The sequence below is a fragment of the Trachemys scripta genome, chromosome 6 (genome assembly GCF_013100865.1).
Source record: "Trachemys scripta elegans isolate TJP31775 chromosome 6, CAS_Tse_1.0, whole genome shotgun sequence".
NCBI lineage: Eukaryota > Metazoa > Chordata > Testudines > Emydidae > Trachemys > Trachemys scripta.
In genome coordinates this window covers 44356528-44373529 of record NC_048303.1, presented here as the reverse complement: position 1 = coordinate 44373529, position 17002 = coordinate 44356528, and the positions used below count along the sequence as shown (strand labels likewise).

General features: G+C 44.1%; 1 protein-coding gene across 6 annotated transcripts in view; it reads right to left on the bottom strand.

Annotated features, from left to right (window-relative positions):
* Positions 1-1046: 1046 nt before the first annotated feature.
* GCNT4 (glucosaminyl (N-acetyl) transferase 4) overlaps positions 1047-17002 on the bottom strand; it is a 30029-nt gene continuing 14073 nt past the window's right edge. For 4 of the 6 annotated variants that reach the window (XM_034773234.1, XM_034773230.1, XM_034773233.1 and 1 more), the window contains exon 3: positions 1047-3821. In XM_034773234.1, coding sequence (XP_034629125.1) covers positions 2453-3820 — 1368 coding nt within the window. In that variant the 5' untranslated portion in view covers position 3821 and the 3' untranslated portion in view covers positions 1047-2452. Of the gene's footprint in view, positions 3822-10601; positions 11627-15901; positions 16163-17002 lie in introns of those variants that run through there. The other 2 variants (XM_034773236.1, XR_004646077.1) reach the window with 2 other exon arrangements.

Sequence of the window (17002 nt, the reverse complement as noted above, 5' to 3'; positions counted from 1 at the left end):
AGAAGAGCACCAAAGGAGTAATGGCAGGCTACCAGCCTAAATTGCATTTAGTTTTTAAAATATATTACTATTTATGTGAGAACAGCAAGGGAATTTGTGTTCCATGCATTTATAGAGACTTCATAAATAGTTTTGGTGAGAAGAAGTTGTTATAATCTATCATTTTAACCACAATAGACTCGTCAGCCATAGATCCCTAGGTGCTTTACAAAGATGGTTGAACAGCATTATTCCCATGTTACAGATGGGGCAATTGAGGCACAGAAGTTAAGTGACTTTACACAGCAAGTTGGTGGCAGATTTGGGAGGAAAGCCCATGACTCCTGACCCTCAGTGCCATTCTTAAACCACTAGTGACTAGCCCATGGCTGCTCTATGTGCTAAAGCTAAGACTGAATAACTTGCTCAAATTAAGTATGTCCTCAATCCTGTCAGTTTGAGTCACAATTTTATGTAATCAGCTAAACACTTTCCATGAATGCTGTGCATCAAGGGTAGTTCTGGTCCTGTCTGTAAATGAGACAACAGGGCATGGTATTACTGCAGCAGTTTATGGATAGATAAAGACAAGAGCAATACTGTTATTGAACATTGCGACCAGATCCTGGGCTGTACTAGGACAGTACAAAGCTATTCTGGTCACAGATCCAGGGCTCAGATGACTTCCCCCTGCATAGTGGGACTTGGGGGTTACAACAGCTGCTGTAGAAACTCCTACACCATCACCTTTCCTGGCCCCCAGTCAGGGCCGGCTCTGGCTTTTTTGCCGCCCCAGGCAAAAAAGCCCCCCCCCCCCGAGGGCGCCGAGCCCGCCACAGCTGCGCTGGCAGCCAGAGCGCCGGGAGGAGGGCGGAGAGCCCGGCTGGGGCTCCGCTCTCCCTGGTGGCCAGAGCTCCGGGGAAAGGCGGCAAGCCCGCTGCGGCTCCGCTCTCCCCGGCGGCCGGAGCGCCGGGAGGAGGGCGGAGAGCCCAGCCGGGGCTCCACTCTCCCCGGCGGCCAGAGCGCCGCGAGGAGGGCGGCGAGCCCAGTCGCGGCCCTGCTCTTGGTCCGGAGCGCCGTGCTGCCCCCCTCCAGGTGCCGCCCCAAGCACATGCTTGGTGGGCTGGTGCCTGGAGCCGGCCCTGCCCCCAGTGTAGGGGGCATAGCTGAGAGAAGGGGATGGCGAGGGCTCCATCATGCCCCAAGATCCACGGCTACTAAGATAACCTTTGGGGCCACAGGCAGCCAGAGCAATTTGAAGCAAGTGGGTTCTAAGTTGAAGTGGGAGCCTGGCCTGCCACAGATCAGCCCAGGACCAGGGAAGCACAAAGGTGGCATAAAGCCACTTCTGCACAGCCCCCTCCTGAGCTGCACTGAGTGCACCTCAGCCCCATCTCAGGATCTGGGCCTGTGGCTAGGACAAAATCTGGACTTGTCAATACTTTGCATTTTAATGTAACACCAAACTGCTGAATGCTAATTAAAAGCTGCATTTGTTACCTACTGTATCTACATAGACCCAGTGCACCACCCTAAAATGGTGTCCCTCACCTGAATGACTGTGGTTTTGCAGGAGGAAGTTTCTAATGGAAGAGATGGCAACTGAACTAGAATAATACATTTTCTGGCACTGATTTCTGTTAGGTAGAGCTCTGAAAGCTGTCATTTCCGGTGAATACATACAGACTTCAAAAGAACTGCCATGTGTAATGCTGCCTCTATCAACCATCACATAATTCACAGGTACAGAAAAGTGTGTGGAAGCATGAAATTAATAGAGGGGAAAACTAAATACAGAGACAGACAGCTAGGTGAGAACACTGCTACTTCCAATGCAGTGGGCAAGGTTCCAGGATCTCTCTTCTCTTATATCATCCAATCATATTCACATTGCAAAAATCATTGTTATGGGTCTAATCCTGCAAATGGCTAAACTCCATCATCTCCCACTGACTGGGAGTGGAGGGATCACAGGATCAGGCTTATGGCTCAGTGGTCATCAGACTTTCTCTTTAGACTCATTTTAGTTTTGGGTTTTTTCCTTCCAGCTTTCCTGAGGTAGCATACCTGGACATCTTCCTTCCTATGTTTCAAATCTTTTAAAGAAGAAGAGGGGAATAAGGAGGACAGACATGAGGACTTATCCTAGCTATTGCGCAGGCAGGCTCAATTTGAAGCATTCCATTACCACAAATAGTGCCACAGCCCCCGCAAAAAACATTCAAAAGTGGAGCTGATTTTTATAAGAATCACCTTGAAAGATATTAAGGACACAGTGTTGTTTTGGTGAATTATACAATGATCCTTAAAGGGCATGACATATAACATCACATCTGGGGCTGACTCTCCATTGCACCTTGTGTAGTCATTTACACTTGTGCAGAAGGAGCATTCTGATTTGGTAGCATTTTACACCCCAAGGCAATGGAGCGTCAGACTCTGGATAACACTGACTACTGAGTGTAGTGTACTGCTATAGTGAAACATCTGCAGAACTTCTGTGCATGAAGGAGCTTTCGGAAGACAAATCAACCCATTCCTTCTGTTGTTTGGCAAGTTTTTCTGCCAAGCATTTTATTAAAACGGGGTCCACTTTGGAGTCAAATTTATTGGCAAACCAGTGTCCATAATTTATAAGCCACCTTAATTCTGCAGCTCCATAGATGCACACACTGCGAATATGGGTGCCAGTACAAGGAGGATACAAGTGGTCCTCCAGGTAATTCCATTTCACCAGGCGAGTCTTGCTTTGCAGGTCTGTTACATCGTGAGCTGACCTTGAAATCTCCCCAGGTATTCCAGGCACACGTGCAAGGGTTGCCCAGAAATGTTCATCTGGAGAATACGTGTCCTTGGACCATTCAAAAAAATCTTTAGCAAGAGATTTTTCAAAGGTATATTGGATGAATGCCCGACTTAAAACAAAATAGGCACTGCCTACAAAAACCTCAATGTTATGAGGTGGTGGATCTTTCGAAATGTTGGTTTTTACAGGCATCTGCATGTATTTATAAGGCACGCTCTTAAGTTCATAATGATATGTGAATCGTTCCCTTTTGCTGCTACTTGGCTTTACAGTCTCCAGCATGTTTCCTCCATTGAGTTTCTTCAAATCAGATACCAATTCAAAGTTTGACCTCAAAGGAAAGTCTTGACCACACAAATTAATAACATACTTCCATGGAACCGACGACCTCATCAAGTCGGACAAACAATTAAAATCTGCTTGGAGCCTAGAAATGTGTGCATATTCCACGGTCTCCAATTTAGATGCAATGAAAACATTGGGGAAGCACTTAGCTAAATTGTCCATAGCACATTTGAAAGTATTAGCAGACTTTTGGTCATAATGGATGCAGTAAATATTTTGATGGCTGTATATTGTGTGTATGAGTCTTTCAACCATTATTGCATCTTTGTGAACAACCAAAGAGTAGGCTAATGGGAAACTTTCCTCCTCCAAGGAAACAGGCTTTAGGTGGTATCCTCTAAGTGTACGATACACCTGACAATCGCGGGTCATAGCTATAACGTCTTCATCTTCTAAATCAATTATGTCTTTTCTTCTTATCTCTAAACTCTTGCCAATTTCACTGGGTTCTTGTTCATATATACACGAACAGTTAATTTCATACTGGAAGTTGTTTCTAAGATGGGAGTATTTGTTTTTAACATAAGAAGAAGTGCTTAAGAAGTGCTCAACTAAATAAATACCTTTTTGAGGGAATAAGAGTCTTTCAACATTGAGGAGTTTCAGAAGTGCAAACAGCCACACTGCTAAAAACAAGATCAGGATCTTTTGTCTCATGGGATACTTCAAGGGACACTTATATCTCTTCATTCTGTAGGAAGATAGCAATATAGTGAGATTTTAATCATGGAAGGATACAATAAAGATAATTCCAGCTTCTGCCAGAAACAAAACTGCATTGATTTGGCTACAGCTTAAAAACAATGATAGCAGAAAGATAGGGCATGGAAAACTCTTTATTATTTTCTTATATTAAACCTCACTTAGTAGCAGCAAATCATAAGCATGTTAATTCAGGGCTAGATTTTGCCAGCCTTGTTTGCACCAACTCATTCTTCATGCTGAATTAGCCCAGTGAAGTCAATGGAACACTGCAGAGTAAGATACTATTCAGCCTGAGTAAGGGTGTCTGTATGACATGGTTGATTTGCCAACTCCCTTTCATCTCCACTTGTGCTCCTCCAAGGAAGAAACCAGCAGCAGTCCCTGGGGGTATTGCAGAAGTGCAATTTTCATCTCTGTGCTACTAGGGGGTGGGGCTGAATTTAGCCCCTTAGCTAAAATCCTATTGAATTCAGTGGAAGCAGGATCAGAACCATATAGTTATTTCTCTACAGGTCAGTTAATAGTGGATATTGATTTCATTCAGATATTTTAAATATTGCTTTTTAAAATTAAAAATAAAGAATTAAAGCCAGTGCTTTAAAAATCAGACAGAGCATCCTCTTTATCGATAGCATTGGGGCTGGCCAATGTGTGGGTGTACAAGGGGGGAGGAGGGGAAAGGCACTTCCCCCCATCACCTCCAGCTATGGCTGATCCTGGCACAGAAGACCTTGCCCTCCCTTGAGGGGCAAGGGCTGCTCCTGCATGGTGGCAGCAACTGCCGCAAAGGAAGTGGCGGTGAGACTGGGTCATAGCCCTGGCAGCAATGTAGGGGAGCACACAATGCACCCTTCTGCCTCCTGGAGCTCTGGGAGACTGCTGCAAAGGAACTGCCGAGGTCTCGGATGTGCAACAGCATATTAAAAGCCATCTGCTATGTAACCGCTTTCAAACTTAGATTTTATTGCAACGCAAGTGAAACACAATGATCCTTTCTCCACGTGTTTTTTTGCTTTCAGCAGCAGAGTGTGAAGAGCATCGTGTCTATTACTGGATTAAAATGAGACAGGAGTCTGCATCCAGGTGCAGTCTTAGTTATAACTCCATTTTCCCTCTTAATGGAACTGCTCATGCATACAGCAGTCTGCAACGTTTTCTCCCTAAAAGGAACTGTTTAGCTACCGCTGTATGGGTGGGTGGTTAATAGGAAGGGAAAGGGCAGAAGACAGCTTTGCTACGTTATGGTCATATGTTTTGTTGAATTTGAAAAATATGGAACTGAACAGTCAGAAAAGGCTACACGTGCAAACTGCTGTGGCAAAGCCTTCTTCAGGAAATGTGCAAAGGAAGTACTCTTCTGTTTTTGGTTTACAAAACTGCTACAAGATTAGGAGCACCTCAGCCTCAGAATGGGTTGATTAATACACTAATAACTATAAGATGATTTTAGAATAGCTTTTGAACACAGTATCTGGCCTCAGGATTAGGGGAATCCATAGGTGGCATAAAGCCAGTGTAACTGTCTCTATACTTCTATCCCCAGCACTCCATGTCATAGGCAGGCTAGAGGTGGGTGGGTGAAAGGAGCTGGTGTAACAACTCCTAATGACCTATAATTCTGTAGCAACTTAGCCTTAGAGCTGCTCTACATTATCCTAGAGTCCAAAACAACCTCCAGTTAGCTCCAGGATTGGGGCAGGGTGTGTAGATGGCTTACAGCCACTATTTCCTCCCTCCTCAGGTCAGTTCCTGCACCAGTATAGCTGAACCCAAGTGTCCAGCCCTTTGTGCCTCTAATCTGGATTTCAATTATAAGAGCAAACCTCCCATCAAATTCAGTGGGAGTTTATGTGAGGGCAAAATGGGTCCTTTGGTGCACATTTTCAGCCCAGGCTTACCTAGACTCTGTTTTTGCACTCATGATTTTACAAATGCAAAAAACTGCAAAGGATAAAATTGTGGGCACAATTATAAGTGGGTACGATTAGTCACTTAGATATCCATGTACCTGCTCTGCAGGTGCAACCATATATTCAGTCCAAGTGACATTTATTGAGGGTGCAAATAATTCAGATGCACTTATTACACAATATTAGGGCTGTGGGAGAACAACAAGTTCTTTCTTTGAGGTTGGTTGCAACATGCCAGAGGCAGCTTTATTTATTTATTAAACACTTGCAAGCGGAGAGTACTCATGGGCAGGGGTTCCCCTCCCGAGGCAGGTCTCCGTCAGATAAACAATTAAGGCAGGCATTTATACCTTTTGTGACATACAGTAATGATCAACAACTGCATTTTGTTTATACATATTCGTTTTTTAAGCAATTTTTGCTACACTTTGCATTTTATTTTTATTTAACACAAGGTTGAAAACCAGCATCTTTTACAGTTCTTTTCCACTCACCCAGGCCCTGCTTGGAAGTCTTGTGTTATTAGCTGTTAGTTAGCCTGACTGTTGCTCTTCCTGGAAGACTAAGATGTCTGCTCTTTTCCCAACTTCCATACTCCCCACTTTTGTGCTTTTAGCACAGCTATTAATTCTAAACTTTTATTTTTATTAAACTTTGTATTTTTGACTTTAGCTTACATGATACAGTATAACTTTTGGGGGTTTAATTAAATACAATGACAAAGCGTGGTTAGTATGAACATGGAAGGTGCTATTAGTACATTTTTTACAACAACAACTTAACTTTAAACTAAACAACAACAATAAAAGCATTAACATTTTTATTGTAATAATATAATGGGGTTGTTGTACAACTTTAGTCACAGAACACAATACATTATACTTAGTATATAGACACTTTATAGGCTGTAAGAAAAGCATAGTTTTTAATTTGATATATATTTTGGAGCATATGAATTTGCCCTTATAATTTAGAAATTTTTTGAACCTTTGGTAGGAGTAAAGGCAAATATTGGAATGATTAGGTGCTAAAACAGTCCAATTAAAGGGTATTTGGAACCTAAAGGCTGATTGTAGAATTTTATTTGCAGGCCAATAAATGATATTATTTCCTTCAGCAGTGGTGAGATTAAAATGTATGTCTTGCAAAGTGGTGGCCTTAATATACACAAAGCTACTATTAGCTTGGAAAAGCAGGTGTTCTGTTAGGATAGTTTTTTTTTTTTTTTTTTTTTTTTTTTTTTAAAAACATTGTTATGAACAGTGACACACCCCTTTAACTGGCCTGTATGCTTGGAAGGAGCACTGCGAATGTCTGTACTTCCATCCAGAAAATCTTTTAGGTACGTTTCTATGGCCACAAATTAGATGGCATTTCTGAAGCACTGTAAGGGCAGTAGGCCACGCCTGATGCTGCTTGACATTACTTTGAATGGCCATAAGCTGGTCATTCAGAAAAATCTCCCCCCCCCCACCCCCCCCACCCCTTTTTTTCTTTCTTTTTTTTTTTAAGAAAACATGCTAGATTCCACTGCAATTTTTTTTTTTGCCTTTGTGATATTTAATACTATTTTTGTTAACAGCTTTTGGGTTATTGAGCTAAGGGCAGAAATAACATGTAATTTACTAATCCCAGCATGTACTTGGGTTAACTGTGCTTTAATAATAAGACCTGTGGCCTTTTTTAGTTGCTTTATTTTTTTATTATATGGTTGGCCTTTATAAATGTTTTAAATTGCTGCTGCACTATTGGCACCATCCCATAGGGATTACTAAGGTGTAAGGGCCTTGGCCATTGGGTTTTATTAGAGTATACAGTATTGTTTGTATTAGGATTTGTTATAGGGGTGGTGGTTATAGTGGTAGTGAGAATAATGGTGGGGGCAGCGGTCGTGGCAGCAAGGCGCCTTTGGTATTTGTCATTTGAAAGCCAGTTAGGGAGGGCTATACATGCTGAAGGTACCGGTTTGAAAGCACAGAGCCCAGTCTCTGGAATAAACCCAAACCACCACTTAATACCACAGTCCAATGTGCAGCAAAGCATGGGATGGATTAAGGTCTAAGGTAAGGTCTAATTCAATTAAGGAACTGTTCCTTCAGACATGCAGTAGTGTTATCAACACTGAAGAAGCCAACCCAAATGCATTGGTTCTAGCCAACTACCACCCAGTATCTCAAACCTTCCATTCCTGAGCTAGCTCATAGAGATGCTAGTCAAAGGTCAACTACAAACTCTCCTGACTGAAGTCAATATCTTAGACCTGGCACAATCTGGATTCCGGCCAGGATCTGGGACAAAAAACAGTTTTAGTGGCACTGATGGATAATCTTCTCCTGACAATGGATAGAGGGCAGACATCCATTCTCATCCTCCTGGACATCTCTGCAGCATTCAACATTCTTGACCTGAGATACTGCTATCCTGCCTCAGAGAGGTGGCAGGGGTCCAGGTTAATGCACTGAAATCACCTGAGTCCTTCCTGGAGGGGTGTATTCAAAGAATAGTGATAGGAAATTGAACCTCCATGACTAGACTCTTCATTTATGGGGTTCCACAAGGATAAATTCTCTCTCTGGTCCTATTCAGCATCTATCCATGGCCAGTGATGAACTGGTCAGACTACATGGACTCAAGTGCCAACAATATGAAGATGAGACAACTCTACCTATTCTCCACCATTTACGACCACACCACTACCACCAAGATGGCCCAATGCTTGGATGAGATCAGCTCATGGATGAAGAACAACTGGCTGAAGCTGAGCCCTGCTGGTGGGCAAAGGAAAGCACTTTTAAGAGTGTGCAGACTCCTTTGACTGAAGGCACACACACCCAATTGGTCAATTCAGTCAATAGCTTAAGAGTGCTGTTGGATTCTTCACTGACATTAAGTTCTCACATAGCAGCATCTGCAAGAAATGCTTTCTACTATCTCCTGTTGGCTAGGAGACCCTGTCCCATCCTGGTGGATGATGAGCTGGCCTCAGTTAGACACACTTTCATCACTTCCCATCTGGTTTACAGCAATGGGATAAACCTGGGCATGAAGCCATTAGCCCCCCTCCACCCACAGCTCAGAGCTGCAGGGTCCCCCTGCCCCCAGCGGCAGCAGGGAGCTGCAAGGGTCCCCCCTCTGCTGCTTGCAGTGGCAGGGAGATGCGGGATACCCCCGCTGTCCATGGTGGCTTAGAGCTTGGGGGCCCCGCTGCCTCAGATGGCAGGTATACCTCACAGCTCCCTGCTGCTGCGGGAGGACCCTGCAGCTCCTAGGCGCTGGGGCTGAAGTCACAGAGGTCTTTCAAAGTCACGGATTCAGTGACTTCCATGACCCCTGTGACAAAATTGTAGTCTTAGTCATGACGCTTAATGTGCTACTGGAAGGTGCGCAGATCCTATGATGATTAGAGTGGTATAAGAACCTATACAGAATAGAACAGAAATGCCCAAGTTTACCCTTCTCCGGGGCCTCTCATTATCTAATCCAATCACAGGTGCTTATACCATTCCGCTTTTTAAGTTCCATTTTCCTTATGTATTGCATGCAGGGTCAATATTTTTTCCCCTTATGTAGGATTGTTATGGTAGGAAAGGAGGTGGGAGTCACTACCTTCTTTTGACAGGTTTCAGAAGAAGTGGGCTGTAGTCCATGAAAGCTTATGCTCTAATAAATTTGTTAATCTCTAAGGTGCCACAAGTACTCCTGTTCTTTTTACCTTCTTTTGAAGGCTCCATCTTATTGGGTCCCGCCAAGGTTATGCCACCTGGTAGGTGTAGTAATTCATCTACCTGCCTAAGGATAATCCTTAAGGACTCAGTGAAGGCTTATTACATCTTGTAGCCCTCACTACTCTGCACTGACTATCCAGACTGTCTAAGTTAGAGCGGGGACTTGCTAGCAGTGTAGATAGTAATGAGAAAAGGTAAATTTACCTTTCCACATAATGCAAGAACGCCATAAAACTGATAAGTAACACATTTAAAACTGATTGAGGAAACACTTTCTAACCTTGTGACAGGATCATTATATGTTGTATCAGAGGCCGAGAGCTCAGCAGCTTTGTAGGCTTAGGTATTTATCTGGCTAATGAGAACATCCACAGTTATGTGAGACAGGATACAAGTATGGAAAGGGCATATGAACCAGCCTGTTTCAAGGTATGTGCTAACCACTAACTGCCAGATTTTCAGAGCAGAAACCATCAACAGGCATCTTATTTCACATGACCTATTATGCTATTCTCTGCATGTGGGTTTGGCCACTTATAGACCAGTTTAGATGGATTCACAGCTGCATCCTCCTCTGTTCCTGTGGGGTTTTTGCAAGACAGAGGTTTGAGCAGTTTTATAAATATGACAACCACAAATAATCTGGCAGTTTATGATGGCCTTGTCTAAGGGGGTAAGAGAGAAGAAAGAGCGGAGGAGCCTCTTTTCCTTGTGTTGTTGCAACAGGGGTCAACTACAGTTACTGTCCTTGCACTCCCTGAATGTAGGGATGCTCCAGGCTAACCCAAGTGGCTGTAGACAACCCAAAGAAGGTGAAGCCTGCTCTTCTCAGTACAGACATACATGTTGAGCTGGATACACACTATGCCCTTCAAATTGGTGGTGGGCTGCCGCTCCATCATGCACTCCTCCAGAGGCTGTGGAGGAATTTTGCAGTTCCCTAGGGGCTCCCCCTTCAGTGCAGCTGCATCATAACCCCCACAAGGAAGCAACAGAGGGTCCTGTGGCACCTTTAAGACTAACAGATGTATTGGGAGCATAAGCTTTCGTGGGTAAGAACCTCACTTTTTCAGATGCAAGACTTGCATGAAAGCTTATGCTCCCAATACTTCTATTAGTCTTAAAGGTGCCACAGGACCCTCTGTTGCTTTTTACAGATTCAAACTAACACTGCTACTGCTCTGATACTCACCCACAAGGAAGGACACACCTTAAACCCATAATCTAGCCCCCCCAAGCCACCCCCCTTTTTTGTCTGTAGGATACTAGCCAGACATCTCATGCTGGAGTAAATCAGGAGCTGCTCCAACGAAGTCAGTGGAATTTCACTGCTGTAAATCCAGTCCAAGAACAGGATCATGTCCTTCCTTAGCAGCGATTGTTCCTCGGCTGTCACCAACTTGGGCAGACTACAGAAGTCAGCACCAATGTAGCAACACTGATGTAGTTAGACCTGAGCAAACCCCAGCTATTTGCACACCAGTGCAAAACAGGGCTTACACCTGTACATCTTACCCCAGTACTTCACCTGGGTAAGTCACACAGAGTGACCCCCAGACTTATAGCAGTGCAGTGCATCTATACTGTGAGTTTGCACTCATGTAGTTACATTGTGACAAAAAACAAAAACAGTGTAGACGGAGCCATGGAGGCAGGATAAACAAGGATTATTTTACTGAGCTAAGAGTTAATACAACAATGCAGAAGGTGTTGAAATCCTACTGAAAGATACATAGCCCCACATAGCGTACTAGTCTATAGACCAACCCACTAACTTGAGAAACCCCAGACAAGGCACCGCACAGTGTAAACAGAAACCTGCTCTTGAGATTCTTCTGGAGAAATATGCTAAATAAAGTTAAAGTATGATAATCACTGCAGTGACTCAACCGAGTCACAGCTCTTTAAATACAGTACCATGTGCCTAGCACAGCCTACCCCGCAAGCTTCTCCAAATATCCCTTTGTGGGTGGCCAGTCAGATTCTGTCACAATAGGATCTTCAAAGATCAAAGCACAGAGAGGACGCTCTGTATGCTGATCTCTCCCATTCTGCGAGAGCAGGAGTCAACAACTTTCACTGAAGCCTTGCTCTGATCCTTTGGAGCCTGTGGAAGGACCCTCCATGGATCCAGAGTGCTGCTTGTGGGGAAGAATCTAGAAAGGGAGGGCCAACAGAACACATCATTCCCTCAACCCAGCAACAACAAATCCAGCTAAAACAGCCTCAGTCGCCTTCTATGCTGGGAAATAAAACCGCCTCCTCCCCACATCACATACACTTCCAAAGGAGTTCTCAAAGCAGCAATGGGTGGGGGAGTTTCCAATGTCAGCAACCCAGGAGGAGGACAGGGGCTCTGGATCTGGAGTGGCAGCACAGGATTTCTGTGTGGCTCTCCCCAAAGATCTTATATGGATATTAGATGATCCACTGGCTCTAGGGGGAACAGCTCGCCTACACTTTCTGTAGGAGGCTCAACCCTGCCCCCTTGACAAACCTAGTGGGATTCTCCACCCCACTGCCCACCGAGAGCAGACAGCTCTGATAACACCAAACAGTCTTGGTTGCCCCTCCCCAGACACACTGACATTTTATGGTACCAATGTCCATAGAATGTTCAAATCCAGGGCAGTTCATCAGAAGATGTTTTTGTTTGACACGTGCGTATCTGCAGCTTATCAGAAATGAAATCTGTTGTATCCTCCAGGCTCTAAATCATGGCCTTCAGAGACAACTGGATTAAGAAGAAAATGTGTATTTGACTAGGAGTTCAGTGTGTGTTCCCAGAGCCATGCCCTGTGATTTCTAAATGGAAGTATTTGAATGCATTCGGGGGTCTCATCTGTCTGAGTGCCTCCCACTGTTTCCACTACAGCCAGGATCCTGATGGGAGGTGGGAGCACTCTGAACAGCTCCTGTCCCTCCCCTGCTGTTCCTCAGCCTGAGAGGCACAAAGGGAGTGAAACAAGGCAGAGAATCTGTCACCCCTAAGGGTGGATTGTGGTCTCTTGATTTCTTTGAGGTAATAAGTTCTACTATCATGCTACAAACATTGGACACTGCTGATTGAAAGGATATTGAGCGTTTCCCATTCATAAAGCCATGAACGCAGCTCAAGATTCTTCCAAGTACACATTTAACAAAAAGTTAATCCACTCATAAGCATGGAGGGGGGAGGAGCAAATTCTGCCCCCATGCAGCTGGGCTTCACTGGTGTAACAGAGCAGAATTGAATCCAGGGTGTATAACTAAATGCTATCGACTCAGAGTGCCCACTTGCAGACCACAGAGGTCAATTATAGCTGTTTTGCATGACAGCAAATCTCTAGTCTAGAGTGCGCAGCTGATGATTTGGAAAAATCAAACTAAAATTAGAACATAGGTATCGCTGGAAGGGACCAGGGGTTCTGCTGACATCCGTTAATTCAGAGGAACCATAAACCTTATGTCTTGGCCATTGGTGGCCAGTAAAAGTCCCACTTGACATTTTAAAGAATGTGTGTGTTAATCCTGGTATCCCAGATAAAATCCAGGTAGAATAACTATGTTCTGCAGCAAGCATCCAGCTCTTAATTAAGTTAAGGGAACCATATATCTGAAAAGAATTTGGCACATAGTTTGTGAACAGAAGATAATGTTGTTATTGACTACAGTGCATGAGAAACCTTATAAGCTAGCATACACTATACTACAAGATCCTGCTATATGAGATGGAAATTCCACTGTACTGCATGGAGTTATTACATGATATCTAGGAACATTTCATGGCAAATGGAAGATAATGGGTGTCCCCATTGCGGTTAGAGTTATCTCTCTGTAGAGATTTTAAGTTTGGTTTCTGTTTATAGGCTACTCAGGAAAAATATCACTACCTTATTTTCTTCCTTTTTCATGCATTCTTTGTACGCTAGTTATCTAATTAATGCATAGGGCCTATCACAATGGTATCTAAGTTCTTGGAGCTACTTGTGAGGGCTCTGGCAATTAGGAGCACTAGATTGGTTTCTGACCTCCCAACACTGTAACTGGAGAGTAACTCCTGGGAGGTCAATGGAGTTAAGTGGCATAAAACTGGCGCACAAGTTCTGAATGAGGCTCAGTATCTTGACGTTGCTAAGACGGCAACAGAGCCTAGAATTGCAGGGCCAAGATTGCAGGTGCATTTCAGCATTAATCAAGAACAGAAGGGCTTTGCACAGGTCACTCTAGCTATAGACAAACTAGGCACCACCAAACCAACAGATGGCTCAACATATCCTCCCACCCTGCTAGGAGGGGCAGCACACTGAAGTTTTGCCTTGAGCCGCAGATTGTCTTGACCAGCTCAGTGACAGCATTGCTATTTCAGCTGCGTTGCAGGGCAAGAAAGGCTTAAATGAACTATACACATTTATGGACTTAAATAACCAGAGGAGGATAGTAAACAGCCACACCACAAGCCCATAGACTATATCTGAAGACCCAGACTTAGGCATGATTTCATTTGAATGAGACTAACGATTTACATAGGGAGCATTTGGGTTGTTGGGAGATTGTAATGTTTTACTTCAGCTCCTGACTATTATTACATTGTTACCATAAACTGTGTGTACACAAAGTAAAAGCAAATCCCAGGCTCCTTGTGAAAATTAGGAGAGATGCCAATGACCTTTTCACGCACCACCAACTTGTAGATACATTGACTATACACAAGAACAGAGGACTGCCTCCTACCTCTTCTAGGTAACTCCTTCCTGCATTAGGCAATTCTGTGCTCAGTACTCTTTCTTGCCTATTTCCCTCACAAGCAGCTGCATCTAGCTGCTTCCTGAACTAGCAATAGGGGCAAGTGGGTTGCAACAGGACTGCAGGCCAGGGGAGGAGGTGGTTCTCAGCTGGAGATTGGTAGGTCAAGTAACCTCTCCCCCCACGCCAAGCACTCTTGCCCTGTACTCTGCCAGTCTTTCCTGTGGAAGCTTCCACAGGTCTCTTGCACCTAAGTTAGAGGCTGAGTTCTAAGTACTTGAAATACAGAACACAAAATCCAGGAACTACTTCCCTCATGTCACCATCTACATAAACTTGCTTTTGCCTTTTATTACCAGCAATCTGGAGGTCCCACTGATCTTGGCAGGTGTGGTCACACATCAGGTAACTCTTGTTTTGGTGGCATGCCAGATTGATAGCTGGTTGCTGTATCTCTGTTTCAGACTCATCTCTCCATCCACATATCCAATCTTATATTTGGTTCAGAGTGGTTATTCTGGGCCATGGTGGAGCAGCATGTAATACAAGCTGCTGCAGAAATCTGGACTCTTGGAAAACCTGAACCCTCTGTACAGCAGAATTCTCTCCTCATCACTATCTGAAATTCACCATCCTCTAAGAACATTACCATGGTGCAATTCAGTCTCCATTTCTGTGAAAGAAGGGGAGACAGGCTAGGTATCCATGCTTTAAGTCACAGAAGAAGAGGAGGGTAGGTGCCAATTCCACCACATCATCCTTCTTCCCTTACAGAGAAGCCTTTCTGCAGATGTTCTGCAGGAACTGGGTTCATGCGAGTGAACTGCTCATTTAAGTGAGGAGAAGGAAACATGAGGAGGAGGAGGACGACAAGAGTTAGGACACTGGAACTGAAGCAAGGGAATGGTGTGGAAGGGAGGTGGAGATGAGGAAATTGATGAGGGCAGGTGCCTCAATATGTTTAACATTAAAATTAAATGAATTTAAACACTGACTTGCAACTAATAAGCTGTACCCAAGGTCACCCCGATTCTTTGTATGTGGCATCTCATTCCTCTACCTTCTGTTGGTCTTTATTAGGCTTTTCCAAACACATTTTAGGTACTACTATAATCTAAATAATAACTATGACCAAGCCCCAGGCACCCACACTTCAACAAATATCATGAGCTCTCCCTTCTGACCACAGTTAAGGGATCCAGCAATCTCAGGTTGCTTAATACACACTGGTTCCCCCCAACAATGCAATCTGTTGACTTATTTCCATTAACAGTACTGCAGAATAAGGCAGATTCTTGCCTCTGGGTCTCTTTCTGCTCCCTCCAATTTAAACTATTTGATAGAGGAAAGATGAGAATATGTTCCTGGGATGGAAGGAAGAGGTGGTGATTGGCTTTTCCAAGCCTTTTATTTATTTATTTATTTATTTAAATTGGTTAGCTGAGGAACCCGTTTATCTCTATTTGATTATTTAATGCTGCTGGCTGGTGGAGTTAATTTATTTGTATATTAGCGTTTAATGCGCCTGAGTGGTCATTGCAAGTATAATTATTATTAGTGGCCTCGGAGCTTCTGTATGAGTATTTTTGTATTGCTGTTAAATCTAAATAAATAAAATAAGAGTTGCCTGATTTTTCTGGTTTACCAACTTGAGTTTTCCCCATGACAGTAGCTGTCTAAAAAGTAGTATCTGGTCCGATTGTCACCTGCTTTGTAGTGTATCATCCACCTTCTTATTCAGTTCTTCTAATGCATTGCATATGCTTTCTGTGATTGGCAGAGAGCTTCAATGGAGGGACATATGTCTACTATTCACATGCTGTTTGTCAGGCCTCTACCTGTGGGGCTCCATATGTCAAACATGGCCTGTTGTAGTGCCTTAGTTTTAGACTGGGGCATGCTTGAATGATCCATTCATTATCCTTGCCCAGTTTTAAGCTCTTGCAGGTTTAACAGTTGTATGGTGCCTTAAGGAACAAATAAGAGATTTTACAATGTGCCATAGCGCTCCAGAAACACATACAAAGCAGAGAAGAGGCATCTTATTTCTGCTTTTGCTTCTAACCATTCAGCAGTATTTGGAGTCTAGTGGAACACTCCATAGAATATCAGGGTTGGAAGGGACCTCAAGAGGTTATCTAGTCCAACCCCCTGCTCAAAGCAGGACCAATTCCCAACTAAATCATCCCAGCCAGGGCTTTGTCAAGCCGGGCCTTAAAAACCTCCAAGGAAGGAGACTCCACCACCTCCCTAGGTAATGCATTCCAGTGCTTCACCACCCTCCTAGTGAAATAGTGTTTCCTAATATCCAACCTGGACCTCCCCCACTGCAACTTGAGACCATTGGCTCCTTGTTCTGTCATCTGCCACCACTGAGAACAGCCGAGCTCCATCCTCTTTGGAATCCCCCTTCAGGTAGTTGAAGGCTGCTATCAAATCCCCCCTCATTCTTCTCTTCTGGAGACTAAACAATCCCAGTTCCCTCAGCCTCTCCTCATAAGTCATGTGCTCCAGACCCCTAATCATTTTTGTTGCCCTCCGCTGGGCTCGTTCCAATTTTTCCACATCCTTCTTGTAGTGTGGGGCCCAAAACTGGACACAGTATTCCAGATGAGGCCTCACCAATGTCGAATAAAGGGGAACGATCACGTTCCTCGATCTGCCGGCAATGCCCCTACTTATACAGCCCAAAATGCCGTTAGCCTTCTTGGCAACAAGAGCACACTGTTGACTCATATCCAGCTTCTCGTCCACTGTGACCCCAGGTCCTTTTTTGCAGAACTGCTACCTAGCCATTTGGTCCTTAG